Raw genomic sequence first — 16,333 nt, 5'->3', positions numbered from 1 at the left:
TGAATCATGATGTTAACCATATCAGTGCCGGAGGGTTTTTTTTTTGTGGAATTTTAGGAAACTAAAATGATCATTCAAGAAACCAGACTTTTTGTTTTGCAACTGTGCTTCTTGCGGTCTGTGAACTAAATAGCAATGATTATTTAAGTTTAGATTGACTTTGACATTCTTTTTTTAATTATTTAACCCTCTATGAACACACCAATCTACACATTTAGTGCTCCAGATATAATTCAGAACATTTGCAATTTATCTACTGAATATCGAAATGTGTTAAAGGTTCCCTTGCCTCTTATCTACAGTAAAATGTGAAAGCCACAATACAAAGAAAACGTACAACAAAACAATATAAATGTGTTACAAAAGCTTAATATATTGAAGTTATTGACGTTTTATAAACACTTTATATTACTCTTGGCAATAAACAGGTAGCATTTGATTCAGGGGAAATGCTTTCAACATTAAAATGGTAACGGCATGTAATTAATTGCCATTGTTCACTGTATCAATGCCATTTTGGTGTAAATAAAACAAAGTAGCTAGTAACACCAGACCTCTGACCAGTTAGTTGTGTCCAGTTTTGGCACCTGTGGCTCAAGAGGTAGAGCAGGTCGTCCAATGATCCATATGGGTCGGCGGTTCGAATCCCGGCTCCTCCTCCTCCTGTCTACATGTCGAAGTGTCCTTGGGCAAGACGACACTGAACCCAAAGTTGCTCCCGATGTGCTGGTTGGTGCCTTGCATGGCTTCCGCTGCAATCGGTGTATGAATGAGTGTGTGAATGTAATGCACAATCTATGTAAAGCGCCTTGGATAAAATCGCTATATAAATGCACCATTTACCATTTTATATAACCAGTGACCACAATACACAATTAATGCCATTGCAGTAGCCTTTATTTCCATTTCTCTCAGTGCAAAAGGGAATGCTTTTTAGAAAATGAACAAGTATATAAAACAAAACAAAATCTAAACATTTTCAATGGTTTTGTCAATAAGACAAAAGTTGTCTTGTGTGATAATAAGAGAATAAGACACAAGTTGTTGCAGCCAATTCCTTTTGAATGGTTGGGCTTCAAACTGTCCGAATTACTGGCCCGGATGAAGAGGTGGCTTCACGACGTCTCGGAGGGGAACCATTAAATCATCTCTTCTGTTGAACGATGAGAAGAGAAGGAGATCATCAGTACCGCAGAATTTTGTGTAAGTGTTAACCCATTCTGACCTGAGATCAGATTCATACGAGGTTTCCACTGGACACACAATGGTCTGATTAACCCATTCTGACCTGAGATCAGATTCTAAAAATGTCAGTTGTTCGATTTTTCAAAAATAGCAGACCTACAAGCTCGTAGCGCGCCACTCGGTGGCGCGCTATGAGCTTGTAGATCTGCTATTTTTCAATACCTAAAGCATAACATAGTGCTAACACCAAAATGGGTTCCCGTTCAGAATGGGTTAACCCATTTTGACCTGAGATCAGATTCTAAAAATCTGTCTTCTACATCCTGACAGTTTTCTGAAAAAGCTATGTTTCCGACCCGTCAGTCGTTCTTCGATTTTTCAAAAAATAGCTAAAGCATAACATAATGCTAACACCAAAAGGGGTTCCTGCGGAAAATGGGTTAAGAGGAACAACAATACTTTACAAATGTCTTCTAAATCATGAGAGTTTTCTGGAAAAACTGTGTTTCTATGCGTCAGTGGTTCTCAAACTATTTCATGTCAAGGATGCCAAAAAGATATGCAATTGGCCGCAGAACCCCCCCCCCCCCCCCCCCACCCCTCCCCTGAAAATATGTTGTTCCAGGAAACCCCCCCAGAAGCAAAGATTTGAGTTAAAACGTTCACTGTGAGAGAATAAATATATATTCAAAGAATTGCACACATTTTCATGATTTTTCAAAAACAAATAGCAGATCTACAAGCTCGTAGCACGGCACTCGGTACCACGATATGAACTTGTAGATCTGCTATTTTTCCAACAGCTAAAGTTTAAAATAATGGTTAATTAAAATCTACAAGGTGACACAAGATACTACACATCCTCAGGTCTAAATGGCATAAACGGAAACATCACTGCAGACAGACTGTAGGCGCTACAACACTGTTTACAGTGTGGCTGCTGTCTGTGGAACAAGGTTAGTGCTCCCTCTTCTGTCAACTTTGACATTCTACATCTACACTGTATAAAGATACTTCATTTGAACGTTGGACTTTTGAGCAGGCAGCCATCATTGGGTGAACAGTGGGGAACATGCCCAATGCTGGGTGTTAACGTTAGCCGAGAGAAGAGGCTAATCGGGCCATTCTAATGAATATATACCGTTTATTCAGATACTCTTTGAACGGTGAGACATTACAAAAAAAGCATTTTATTTTAGCCTGATCGAAAAGCAGAAGCTTGTGGCTTATTAGTGCCCATCATTTTTACATTTTGTTACTTTTTAACATGACAAAACAAAAACATAAATCCATAATGTACATAAGAGCCTGGGGGTGGTCAAAATGAAAACATTTATCAGATTTGTTATTTGGGATGGTAAGCAAGTGTAACCGTGAAGCCATTGTTAAGCATGTTACATGACGAAAATAGTTTCTTAACCCATTCTGGGCAGGAACCCATTTTGGTGTTTTACACACTCAGATCGGGGAATCCATATTTGGGTTCTGTACAGTATGTACAATATTCAAAAATGTAAACATTTTGATTCTGCTATAAAAAATATTTGAAGTTTTTCAGAAACCTTAGGTCAGGATTTAGAGGCGTTTTTAGAATCGGCCTCAGGCCTAAATGGGTATGACGAGCAGTAAAGTAACATTAACAGCCAGCTAGCAGAACTATTCTCTAGAGCAGTGGTTTTCCACCAGTGAGCGGTCCGGGGACCACCAGTGGTCCTTGAGGGGGTTCCAGCCCCAGGTGGTCCCCCAGCTAAATGATGGAGAGTTGGTAACCAAATGGACCCTTTTGAGAGTGTACACAGACAGCAGCCTCTCCCGCTGTCAGTGTAGTGTGAATAAACCGTGCGGTCACTGGAACAAAGCCACCGTATTAGCATTTGAATACCTGTTCTGTGAACACCGTAAAGGTGTGTTCCTACATGACAACAATGAGTACCACAGACGAAAAACAGTCTAAGTCCAAATTTCATTCTGACCCCTCCACAAAAAGGCCTCGTTGTCCTGAAGCCTTATCTATCATTTATACATTATGGATCAATAGTGTGGACTTAGACTGTTTTTAGTCTGTGGCGTTCACAGGGGGAGGGGGAGCTACAGCCTTCAGTCAGTGGGTGCTATAGAGCGTCGCAGTCCCTCCCCCTTTCAGAACAACGAGTGGCCCAGGAAATAAATCCCAATGCATTCTCCCATAGGCATTTCTTAAAGTATTTATTTAAAGACTGTCTGGCTTGCACCCGAGCTTATTGGTGCTCTCAGCAGCAGCCTCATGAGGTGACACCACAGGTGGGCAGTATACAGATTACAGAAAGATCTAAAGAGTGAACTCTTCACCGGTTGAACACACGCTAAATCTCTCTCAGCATGTTCACCTTGAGTATACAGTCTCTGACGCTGCCTATAATGTCCTCGTCATCAGAACGGTCATTTTGAGATGATATTATGGCCCAAATTACCTGCTTCGGACAATCATCATCTTACTCCGTTTAGCTTTGCATTTTATATTGTATTTTGATAGTTTGGGAATTAAAAGATTCCCTATATTATTTGTCACATTCAGTTGCCTTTGTTAATGGGCTAGACACTAGATGCAGTAGAGTAGCTTGATTAAACGAGAGGCTTTACGTTAACAGGAGTCTAAAAGTTTTCTACATTTTCTCTCTCCCTCTGTGACCGTACATCTGTGCGTTTGTTTGTTTGTGTGTGTCTTTTTTTTTTTAAAGATACCATTTTGATTATGTGTGGATATTTGTTGTCAGTGCAGGTCTAGAAATGATAGATTTTTCCCAGGGATATAAAGTTGAAGCTTGACTATCAAAACGTTTGAATTATTACAAAATATGCGTGTGAATGCTCACGCTCACCTGCTGACATGGGATTATTTGTAGTTGAGGCTGCGACGTTTTTCAACCAATGAAGTTCATCACGACCAGGTGGAGGACAGTGTGAGCGAATAGGAAGTCGGCAAAAGCCCTCTCTGGAGAGATGGACATGAACTCCGTTTTGTTCGTTGGGTTGATCTGAATACGAAGACACACTAAAAGAAAGGAGACAGAATATGCATCGTTAGTTCTCACTTCTCGCCCCGCATAATGTCTTGCCACACACTCAAAATGGTGCTTAAAAATGCTTTCAGTCTGAAATGAACATAGTGATGCTGATCAAAAGCACATTAAATCAAGAATTCAAGATACATTATTTCTGGTATGCTTGTGGTGGTGTAGCCAAGACAACAGTTGTAAATAGAGAACTTTGTTCCAAAACCAGCAAGCCGTTTAAGAACCTTGAATCTTGGCACAGGGGAAAAAATACAAAACTGTATAGGCTGGGATTTGACTCCACCACCTCCAGTGCGTCCAGTTTGGCTGAGCATCGTCTACAAACACAATTGACTGTGTTCAGGAATGGAAGCCAGGTGGAGAGGTTGATCTTTATCACTGCACAACAAAGGGATGCCTTCCTCCTTTGCAGTGACTTTTGTGACCAATTGTCAAAAAACTGTGATCAATAATGGCACTTATCCAAAAGGTGGACAAGAGACAATACGGGTCTTCCTGAGGTGTGCTTAGGTGTGGTTTTGTTTTTGGTTTTTTTAAATGCACAAAATGTACACAATGACCTGCACAACATCTGCACTATATGCAATATGAACACTTTTATTCTTCAGGCATCTCACTATGACCAAAGCTTAAATAATCAAAGTGTTCATAGAGTGTGGCAGTCCCGCCCCCTACCAGGGCCCAGGAAATGATTCCCCGTTCATTTTCCTCAGACATTTCAAAAAGTATTTATTTAAAGACCTTTTAAGCCTCATACAAAGCCAACTGGAGTTGTGAGAAATCATGACAAAAACACATTATTTGTTTGGTCCAAAATATTGTGTTTATAGTCATGATTTGTCACAACTCGAGTTGGAAAGTCTTTAAATAAATACCTTTTGTAATGTCTATGGAAAAAATGCATTGGGAATTATTTCCTGGGCCTGGGGTCGTCATGAAAGGGGCTGCGACGCTCCATTGCAAGTGCAGACGGTGTGAGGGTCATTGTGTAGTACATTTTGTTTATACGTTGATCCCTGCCTGCGCACCCGTCTCTGAGCCGATCAGGTGTGCATAAGAATGTATTTCCTGGATTGTATTCAAAATACATTCAAATACTTGAGTGCCTCCACGGTGCCTCCGGTATGGCCGGGCGGGAAGCTGGGTGGGGAGGGCAATTTAATTCTGTCACTGCTGCACCAGAACGATGCCCGTCGGTTGGTTGTTCAGCTGGAAGTGCAACTAACTGGGCAGCAAAGTTTGTTCCTTTGCATACATTAGGCCTAACCCTAGGCCCTGCATCCTCCTGGTGAAAGGATCTGCATGCATTAGGCATTAGACTTTGTCAATAAACGTATTTCTATGTGCTTGACAAAGAATAACTCATGCTTTCCAATACAGCTGCAAGATTGGTGAGTTTAATACAATCAGATAGGACTTTTCTGTTTTCGTGAACGGGCTGTCAATGTGTATAATATGCAAGCAACTTAGATGCTATAATGCTGTCAGGCTTTGTTGTTGCAATACGAACCCTTGACAGCCCATTCATTGAAAACAAAAACTCCTATCAGATTGTATTAATTAAATGACTTTAAACACACCAATACTGCATCTGTACGGAAAGCTTGGGTTATCCTCTTTGTAACGGTCAGTGAAGTCTGACCTTCCGTCAATAGATTCTGTGCATGACGTGATTATGTTTCGAATTGTTCGAGTTTGGAAGCGCTTGTTGTAAATCACCCGACGGTCCAGTGTACCACCCGTTTGGAAATCACACGTAATGCAGGAGGCAGCACTGCAGCAGGGCGCTTTTGAGTTGTTGAAAACGAGTGCTTCCAAACTCTTATCAATTTGAATAAGAATCACCTGCACGGAATTTGACAGAGGTGAAAAAATAAAAACTTGACAGATACATGATATACCAAGCTTTTGGTACAGCGATATTGGTGATTTTATTAACATTGAATACAATCAGATAGGACTTTTTGGTTTTGATGAATGGGCTGTCAAGGGTTGGTGTTGCAACGTGGATGCCAGATAGCATTATAGCATCCCTTGCGGCTATGAAGATTAAGTTGCTATTTACACGTGGGGGAACTAACATAATTGGGAGGGGGGAAATATATTTAAGAATAAAACATTAAAATAAAATATAGCCAACTCCCAACTTGTTTGTAAATATAAGTTCTGTGTGTTCCCTACAATTGTCTATAGTATCTCGACTCGAACCTGGGCTAACATTGGGTCACATCACAAAATAACCTCAACCAATTCTTCACACCTGTGAATGATGAGACAATTAAAGTTTATTCTGATTCTATAGTATTCTACAGTCCCCTTTGGAAGAGAAGAGGGAGAACTGTACGGCACTGTACTATTATTTACATACTCAAGAGCCAAGACAATATACCACAACACATAATCTTGAAATAAATAATGCATAAATATATAAAGCGGGGTCAGCGTTTATATTCAAGCTGGGTACATTTGCATTTATAGTGCAGCTATACTTCGTCTTCAGGTATAGGCCCACCACACAACTTACAACCAATAAATGCATGTGTAACGCCCGGGATTCGAGCTCGATCGGGCCTCCCACGTGAAAGTACAACATCTTTATTCTTAACCACTAGACCAAAGGGATATCGCCCTGGACCGGAGGAGATATTAGACTTTTGAGGCCATCAGAACTCATGCTACACAGCTAGCTGTTGAACTTGAACTGCATGTCTTGGACGGGGCCACAGACACACCGTCTGCAGGTCAACTAACACTAGACCACCATGTATATAAACAACACCACCACCACCTAAACAAACAAACATGTGTGTATTTGTATTTACCTCCCAGAATGAAGGCTCCCACGCAGGAGATGAAGCCGGACAAGAAGCTGTTGAAGGGGAACGTTCCGACCAGCAGGCAGTAGAGGAACTGCAGCGCGCCGGTCAGCAGGATGTACAGCAGGTAAGCGTCCACCACCTTCAGCTTGTTGGGCGTCGTGGTGGTGTATTCCTCCAGGAAGCGAGAGACCACCGAGATCACGGAATTGGACATGTTTGATTTGTTAAGATTATGGCTTTCTCTCCAACCGTCCGTTTCTTCATTCAATGACTGACGTGTCCAGAAGGAACGGAAGTGGGTTTTTTTTTTTTCCGGGCAGTGTTGCCAGATTGCGTGAGTCTGAGAGAAATAAGCAACCATCCATCCAGCCATCTTCAACCGCTTATTTTTCTAGATGTATAGGGTCTTGGACAAATAAATACATTAATCTGGAGCTCCTTGACATGAGAATGTGTGACTGTGAGCATCACTGGTCTGGAAACAATAGACCAAATAAGCGACAATACTTAGTTTAGGTAGGAGCTACTTTACAACTACGTTTTGATGAATTGAAAATGGTGGGCCCTATTGTAAACAAGTGTAATGCTTTATGGTGTCATCCACTCACAGTTACGTTTTTTGCATTGTACTTGAAATGTACTGTAATTCTGCAAACTGTTAATAAATCAATCAATCAACAGAAAAAGAAGCCCACAGTCGCTTATAGTAAGCGGACATGGCAACACCGGTTTCGGGGTGTTACATAGAATACAGTCCGAGCTTAAACTCCGCCCGTGTTCCAGTGTCTTCAACAGTCAATCAGCTGCTCTGATGTTACAAAACGCACTGAAGGGAGAAGCGGACGCTCGTCAAGGACTGTTTATTAATATAATATATTGATATATTATTATACACACCGGAATATGACATTGAATGGATCCTGTTTCGACCACCACCTCTCCCGCTCCTCCGATGCAGAACGATTGTGAGACAGAGTAAGTATATAGACAGTACTATTGATTTACAGTAGTGTGATGTTTTTGTTTACATTAATTACATAACTCACCTTCCTTTGTCTTTTACAACCTCATTGCATCAACCTCGGTAACGTTAACACTCTTTTATTATATTATTATTATTTTATTATGTTAGCGTGGCCGCTAATACAACATAAAGTTAATTGGCTAATAAAAATTAAGAAATCCATTATTCTAGGGACCTAACAGGAAGAGTGGGCACTATAGGGAGAGTGGGCACATCGTGTAAAATTGGCTATTTTGTCCAAATTGTTAAAAAAGAAGAAAAGAAAAAAAGGTTTGTGGATGTATTTTTAAGTATATTTATATGTAGTAATCATGTAAGTACACATGATTAGAACACGATTGAACATTGACATTTAAGGTCATTAAGGTCATTTAAGGTCACAACACCAAATCCAATGCTTTACAATGCTTGTAACAACTTACAAGAATGTTCAAATGATCATGTATAAAAAAAAATTTAATTACTAAAGACCATTTTTCAAAAACTAAAATAAATATCATCTCTCATATATATACACAGAACAGAACAGATTGTGTGGCCCTGGTTTGGGACTGATCGAGGGTAGCTACTGCGACGTAAGTCGGGACTTGATCACCCCGGCTGGGTCACCTGAGTGAGGGGTATGATGTTGAAAGACCCGAAACCCCGATGACCTAGGGATTATACATCACTGAGGATACGTCCCAGGTGCATCCATGCGATGTATTTTTGTTTTAGTTATTATATTTATAGTGAATCATAGGAATAGACTACGTGCCAACCAGGAACGGTCAGGTGACCACCGGAGAGACGGGTGGCAGCCGGAATGTAGACGGCAACCGGGAGCAGTATGGGTTGGTGCCTCAGCCTGTGTCTTCCGTGAGGAAGAAGCCCAACAAACCCACGGTGAGGCCTTTAGGAGGGCCATTCAAGCCACAAGTGGAACCTGTGGCACCACCAAGGGCCAGGTGGAGCCTGCAGAACCATTGCGGCTCGAGAATCCAGTAATCCACCGCTCCTGAATGAAGTGCCTGGTGCTGGGAGTAAGCAAAGCAAAGCAAAGTTCTTTGTTTACCCAGGGAAGTGGACTAAGCTCGAGATGCAAACCGTTCGGCCACCGCTGCCTCTAGTCTGGTGCAACGCACAGGGGCTGGACCTGGTGAGAGCAGGAGTGGACGTATAGGGAAGGGCCCAGACAGGAGGCAACCCACAGAGCCTAGTCCTTCCACGGAATCCACGTGCCAGATTGATGCGATCCTCCCACATATACCCAGTCCCGGCAGAGTAGTTCCGGAGTTCGTCTGTCCCTGGTTCTTCCCTAATGGGACTGATCGAGGGTAGCTACTGGGACGTCTTTTTTGGATTTTGCATTTGCAGAAAATGCCAAGTTTTACATTGAGGTGCCCACTTTTCCGTAGTGCCCTCTCCTCTTGTACCCATCTTACAGAATCGACCATGGCATTATTTCAGGACATTGTGTACTCTGTACTCTCAAACACTCAGGTTGTGATCTTGACAGTTGCGGAGGGGTGTGACGCTCATTAGGTTCCGTTTGTTGTTGAAGACAACAAGAGGTGACATCTGTGTGAGTGACGCTCCGCTCAGCACGGGGGACACACACCTCATCGTGAGTGACTCAGCAGCACACAGCACTGCTGAACTGCCTGTTGATTATTGACCTCCCCATTGCTTCATTTACTGTCTGCTCTGAGCTTCCACTAACTGTAGTAGGGCAGTGGTTCTCAACCAGTGGTCCTTGAGGGGGTTCCAGGTGGTCCTCAGCTAAATGATGGAGAGTTTGGTAACCGAATGGACCTCTTGAGTGTAAAATTAAACGTCCATTTTACGCTCTCCAGAGTTGTTAAGCATCTGCATTAAATAATTTACAAGAAGTTTACACATTTAGAGAATGTAGAATAATTGATCGTTTGGCTGTTATCTCTCCTATGGTACCTACATCATGGAATTGTGGACAAAATCTTATCCACAGACAACAAAATATTCATAGTTTTGGGTCTGAGAGGCTAAGGGCTGTATTTTGCGTGTCTTAAGTACCAGGTCTTATTCCCTAACTTGAGTAAACTAAAGACCTGGAGGCGTGATCAATGCTCTTTGGCCACTCAGAATATCCAAAGAGCATTGATCACGCCTCCAGGTCTTTAGTTTACTCAAGTTAGGGAATAAGACCTGGTACTTAAGACACGCAAAATACAGCCCTAAATGTCATCAAATGGTGGCCCGTGGCTCTAATGCCTTGATATGAAAAGGGTTGAAAACTACTGGTACAGGGGAACATTCTAGTCACTTATTTTGCTGCCATATATTACGGTATCTCCACTTTAACAAACCTAACCCAACCCAGAACAAAATGTGGCTGACTTACAGCATGACAATGCTCTTTTCTTGAATCATTGCAGGCATGAAACGTCAAAGGGAAGTATGGGTGTGTACTGTGATATGAACTTTATTTGTATAGCGCTTTTCAAAACATAGTTCCAAAGTGCTGCACAGAACAGGATTAAAACAAGAAGAAACAGACAGTAACAAGATTATAATGGCAAACAAAACAAAATCAAACATACATATACAAATTGGCTAATTAAGTAGTTAAAAAATACTCTGTATAAAGGTGAGTTTTTAGACGAGACTTGAAAATGGGGACGGATGGGGCTACCCTAATGTGCACTGGCAGTGCATTCCACAGTTTGGGAGCTCGGGCGGAAAAAGCCCGGTTACCCCGGGTGACTAGATTGGTATGGGGGACAGCCAGGAGAGCCTTATCCGAGGATCTAAGGGTACGCACAGAGTTAGGGAGGGATAACATTTCACGGATGTAACTAGGGGCCAGCCCATTTAGGGCTTTGAACGTGATTAAAATAATTTTAAAATCACATCTGGTGCTCACTGGCAGCCAGTGCAGATCTGCTAAAATTGGTGTGATATGGTCTCGTTTTTTGGTGTTGGTCAGTAGTCGAGCGGCAGAGTTTTGTATGAGTTGTAGGCGGGAAGTAGTTTTCTTTGGGAGGCCGGAGTATATGGAGTTACAGTAATCGAGGCGTGATGAGATGAGGGCGTGAATGACGGTTTCGAGATCCGGGGCTGAGAGGAATGGCTTGATTTTGGCTATGTTCCTTAACTGGAAGTAGCAGGATTGGACGACTGTTGTTACTTGTTTTTTGAATGAGAGGTCAGAATCGAAAATCACCCCCAGGTTACGGGCTGCAGGAGTAATATTGGTGGAGAAGGAACCGAGTTGAGAGTGTAATGGGAGGGTTAAATTGGAGGGGCCGAATAAAATTATTTCTGTTTTTTTCTGATTTAATTGGAGAAAGTTCTGTGTCATCCAGTTTTTGATGTCTGTGAGACAGGCCAGTAGGCGTGAGATCTTTCCTGGACCTGGTTTTAGTGGCATGTACAGCTGGGTATCGTCTGCATAGCAGTGGAAATGAATGTTATGGGAGCGGATTATGTTGCCGATGGGAAGCATGTAAAGGCTGAATAGTAAAGGCCCTAGGATAGATCCCTGTGGGACACCACAAGTGAAGGGGGCTTGGGAAGAGGAAGCCTCACCAATGGTGACGGAGACACTCCTGCCTGTGAGGTAGGACCTCAACCAGTCCAGTGCCACCTCTTTAATCCCCACCCAGTGCTCCAGTCTCTCGATCAGAATGGAGTGGTCAACGGTGTCGAAGGCGGAGCTTAGGTCCAGGAGGAAGAGAACAGAGCAGTCCCCGGAGTCAGCGGCGAGGAGCAGGTCGTTGGTGACCTTTAAAAGTGTTGTTTCAGTACTATGGAGGGTGCGGAAGCCAGATTGAAATTTTTCGAAGATACTGTTAAAATTAAGATAGGAAATTAATTGGTTGGAAACTACTTTCTCTAAAATCTTGGATAAAAACGAAAGTTTAGAAATAGGTCTAAAATGGTTTAAAATGAGGGGGTCAAGGGAAGGCTTTTTCAGTATTGGCTGTATCAGGGCACTTTTAAGGGATTTTGGGAAAACGCCAGTGGCTAGGGAACTGTTTAAAATAGCTAAGATGGAGGGACCAACAGTATCCAGGACCTCTTTCAGGAATAGGGTGGGGATGGAATCTAGTGCACATGAGGATGATTTCATGAGTGATATTATCTCTATGAGTGTTGCTAATGAGATTGAATGAAATGAGCTGAGATGTGAAGGAGGTGGTGGACAGTTATCCGGGGTTCTGGGTACTGAGGGGAGATTTTGTCTAATGTTTTCTACCTTGTTAATAAAAAAGTTAAGGAACTCTTCACATTTTTCAGGGGAGGCCTCTAGAGGCTCACTGGGCATAGGGCTAATAACTGAATCAATTACTTTAAATAGGATTTTGGAGTTATGGGAGTGTGAGGTGATGAGTTTAGAGAAGTAACTGCTTCTCGCATCCTTCACTGCGGATTGGTAGCTGAGCATCAATTCCCTGAGATGGTCTAGGGTGGAGGTGAGTTTGTGTTTTTTCCAGTTTCTTTCGGCCTTCCTACATTGTCTCTTGATATCCCTAGTGTGGTCATTTAGCCAGAGCATGGCTTTGGGCTTGGAGTGATTGGTTTTAAAGGGTGCAATGGAGTCCAGGATATGGGAGCATGTACTGTTAAAAGCTTCGACTAGATCATCAACCGATCGTGGTGGGAGTATGGTGGAATTGGCTGGGGTGGCTGGGAAAGCCTGACGAAAGTGATGACTGGAGTTTGAATTAAAAGTCCGGGACCGGGAAGATGTACGTGGCAGGGGTTCCGGAGGAGGGAGCATAGTGTTAAAAAAGACAGCTTTGTGGTCAGAGGGAGGGAATTCTACAATATCTAAGTTGTCCAGGGAAACACCATGAGTGAGTACTAAATCAAGGGTGTGGCCTAGTTTATGGGTGGGACCATTTACATGCTGTGTCAGGTTGAAGGTTTCATAAAGGTCAATAAAATCAGTTACAAAAGTGGAGGAAGGGCAGCATACGTGGGTATTGTAGTCCCCAGTCAGGATTACTCTATCATGCTTGGCCATAATAATTGAGAGGAACTCAGAAAATTCCTCTAGGAATCCGGCCAGTCGTTTTGGGGGCCTATAAATTAGTGCACATAGAATAGGGGTCTTACCGTTAATAACGAAACAGAACAGTTCAAAGGTAGAGTAGCTGCCAAAATCAACAGGGGAGCATTTAATTAGGTTTCTATAAACTATAGCCAAACCACCGCCATGGCCCAATCTAGGGTGATTAAAATAAGAGTAATCAGGTGGGCAGGTCTCCTTGAGGGTTGGTGAGTCACCTGGACCCAGCCATGACTCAGTAATCATGAATATATCTGTATTTGAGGACATAATGAGGTCTCTGCAAATGAACGATTTATTTGTGAGTGATCTAACATTTAACAGGCACATCATAAGAGGTGCAGTGACATCTGGTGGTGAGTTAACACGTTTCAGTTTGCGGAGGTTGGAAAGGACAGTGCCACGGTTTGAGGCGGAACTAATTGAGCTGGACGCTGGTACTGCAGGACGCTTGAGATTGTTCAGCCTGGGAGTAATTCTAACTGGGATGGAGTGAGCGTGTAAGTATGGGTTGGAATGAAAGTATGAATTGAAGTGTAAATATGAATTTGATGATGATGACGATGACGACGCTGACGGCGATGATGACGACGCCGCTGATGGTGGTCCAAGTCCGTTAGTGATGGCCAGGGCGGAACTAACGGAACTACCTGTTTGGGGGGAACGTCAATAGCGGGACACCACCGGACTAATCAACACAGAATCGATCGGTGGTGGTGGAGGAGCGTTGCATACATTGTATCCAATATTGGCTGATAGTGCCTGGGCACCCTGTATGTTCGGGTGGAGTCCGTCGCGATTAAAAAAGGAGGGACGGCACCAGAACAAGTTAAAATTGTCTATAAAGTTAAAATCGTGGGTGGAGCAGAATCGTTTGATCCAGGTATTAAAAGCAAGGATTCTACTATAATACGCGTCACCGCGAGACATCGTTGGGATGGGACCAGATATGAAAAAAGGCAGTTTGCTGCTAGTTAAAATGTCAATCATTTGTAAAAAATGCTCCTTCGTCAGTTCTGAGTGACAACTGGATTGGTCATTTGTCCCGACATGGATGATCATTTTCTTGATTGAATTCGGTAGTGAATCTATTACACCTGGTAGTTTTCCGATCAGGACAGGAATGGTAGCTCCAGGGAAGCAAAAAACTTCGGCACGTGGAACCTTTACATTTCTTAGGATCGAATCAGAAATGATCGCAATCGATGGAGTCGCTGTGGACGGAGGATTCTTTAGACCCTTGTTTTTAGGGTGTTGGACTCCTGGAGCGACCTGGGCCTGGGAATATTGCTTTTTATTTGGAGATGGGAGCCTATGCTGCGTTGTTTTACTCCTAGGCCATTCCCAGGTATTGGCTAGAGTTGGGATTATTTCACTGGGATTTGGAGACGGGACTATGACATTTGGAGAGGACGGTAGCTGAGACACCGACGACTGGGATCTGAATCGTACGGCTGCCTGAAGCATTCGTTTCCGACTCTTTTTTTGTTCTGAGGCTGACAGCTTGGATCTAACAGAGAGGGGTGGAGGGGCCAGTGAGCCATTGGACTGTCCCGGGTTTGATGGTGGAACATTATGAACGGACAGTGGAGGGAAATCCTCTATGCTGCTCAGTAGAAGGAAACTATTTCTGGTGGTGAGAGGCTGGGCATGGCATGGAAGTACAGGGGGCTGGGGGCCCCCGTGTTTACCACGAGTGACCAGTGACCAGGAGGCTGGGGTAGAGCTGCCCAGACCCGCGACACTGATCCCGTCAACTGGGGGACGTCTGCGGGCCGTGCGGGGGTCCGGCACGGTGTCGTCCAGTTCAGCGGCGGGGGTCCACCTGTGGTGGGAGGGGGGCGAGCAATGGACTGTATCATCGTTGTCCGGCCCCATGGAGTCGATGAAGGTCTCGTCGTCCTTGATCTGATGGAGCCGTGACACCCTCATCCTTAGATCGGACACCTCCTGGAACAGCCGGTGACAACTGCCACAGTCGGGTGACACGGTAGGTGAAGCCATGCCCGTGGGCATGGTGGCTGAGGGTAAAAAAATATCTTTGGCGAGTAAATTGTGAAATTAACAGTGTAGTTTGGGTTATCAAAAGAGGCTAGGGTAAGGCACGTAGTAGCCCGGGCCGGCACCTACCCGCGAGGGCCACACAAGTGGTGGCCCGGTGCGGTGAGCTGACTCAGAAAGCAGGATTATGAACAGTAGTAATGCTGTGCAGGAGTGAGACCTACCCGCGAGGGCCACGTACGTGGCCCGGTGCGGTGTGTTGTCTCAGCGTTGATAGATTCAGGAAAGCCGGTTTCCGTCAAGATCTCCGCGTCGGTAGCGGTTTCTTGGTTAGCTCCAGCTGATGCCAGGACAGAATTTGCCCCGACGGGATGGTACAGGTGGAGATCCAGGTTGATGTAATGATAAGATAAGATACCGACGGTAGAAAAACCCAGCAGGAGCAGAGCTGTCAAATTAGCCTCTGCTACCTGTCAGGCTAGCGGTGGTAGCTACTGACAGCTAGCCTGTCAGTAGCTAATATGTTATGTTGATGACAAGGATCATAAAAAAAAAACCTTGAACGATTACTATTGCAATTTATTTTGGTTAAACCTGACTCTGCATGTCATTGTGGTCGGTGTGTTTTGGGGGAACCTTCTGCGCCTGTTCATGTTGTCAAGGACAAAATATTTGTTGTCGTATACACAAGATGGCAAGTTTTACCAATGACTTAACCCTGTACTTAACCCTGTAACACCCAGCGTTGCAATAATACATGTTCTTTTTTTCACCTAAAAGGTCATCATTGATGTTCATTGCAATGCCATTGGTCATGATATTTGCATAGGCAGGCTGAAATTCACAAAAATGGTTTTATTTATCATTGTGAAAGATATCCCCCAAATGTAAATTATAAATGTATTATTCTATTATTATTCTTTTGAATATTTTGTTTTTATTTTTTATAAAGTTGCATAACATTTGCAAAAAACACTTTTTAACATAATTTCCTCTAAGTCCTAGTAGTAAAAAGTAGTCTACAAATCTCTTTTTTTGCAAATATATCAAGGTGTTACAGGGTTAACATACAGTAACATTCTCCGTGCAGACCTTTACCCTGGATAGTGATACGGCTTAACCCTTTGTGTGGATGCGAAGTGTTAACAAGCATGCACTGATATGGTTCAATGTATATAAGCCTATATGAGTGGTTTGGTTACCAACGTGGAGTCCG

General features: G+C 43.3%; 2 protein-coding genes across 2 annotated transcripts in view; one reads left to right on the top strand and one right to left on the bottom strand.

Moving 5' to 3' along the window:
- Positions 1 to 879: 879 nt before the first annotated feature.
- On the bottom strand, positions 880 to 7,346 carry dad1 (defender against cell death 1). The gene is made up of 3 exons (XM_080778353.1): positions 7,061 to 7,346; positions 4,044 to 4,216; positions 880 to 1,153 (listed from the first exon to the last, which is right to left on the bottom strand). The coding sequence occupies exons 1-2, from the start codon at positions 7,269 to 7,271 to the stop codon at positions 4,086 to 4,088; spliced, it is 342 nt and encodes a 113-aa protein (XP_080634479.1). The 5' UTR covers positions 7,272 to 7,346; the 3' UTR covers positions 880 to 1,153; positions 4,044 to 4,085.
- A 7,772-nt stretch (positions 7,347 to 15,118) lies between these two features.
- Positions 15,119 to 16,333, top strand: part of abhd4 (abhydrolase domain containing 4, N-acyl phospholipase B) — a gene marked incomplete at its 5' end in the record, with an annotated part of 10,817 nt that continues 9,602 nt past the window's right edge. Inside the window, one exon of the mRNA XM_080777855.1 lies at positions 15,119 to 15,143. Within this exon, the coding sequence (XP_080633981.1) occupies positions 15,119 to 15,143 (25 nt within the window). The remainder of the gene's footprint in view (positions 15,144 to 16,333) is intronic.

Source organism: Protomyctophum bolini (genome assembly GCF_963924005.1).
Source record: "Protomyctophum bolini genome assembly, chromosome: 12".
Lineage (NCBI taxonomy): Eukaryota > Metazoa > Chordata > Actinopteri > Myctophiformes > Myctophidae > Protomyctophum > Protomyctophum bolini.
Note: the sequence above shows the minus strand (reverse complement) of the source record. Positions and strands in the feature narration are given on the sequence as shown.

What these genes read in the sequence shown, in the direction of transcription:
- dad1 (XM_080778353.1), bottom strand. Translation starts at nt 7,271, where the DNA reads ATGTCCAATTCCGTGATCTCGGTGGTCTCTCGCTTCCTGGAGGAATAC. An exon ending in GGGAGCCTTCATTCTGGGAG is followed by an intron (nt 4,217 to 7,060) that starts GTAAATACAAAT and finishes CCTTTCTTTTAG; the next exon opens with TGTGTCTTCGTATTCAGATC.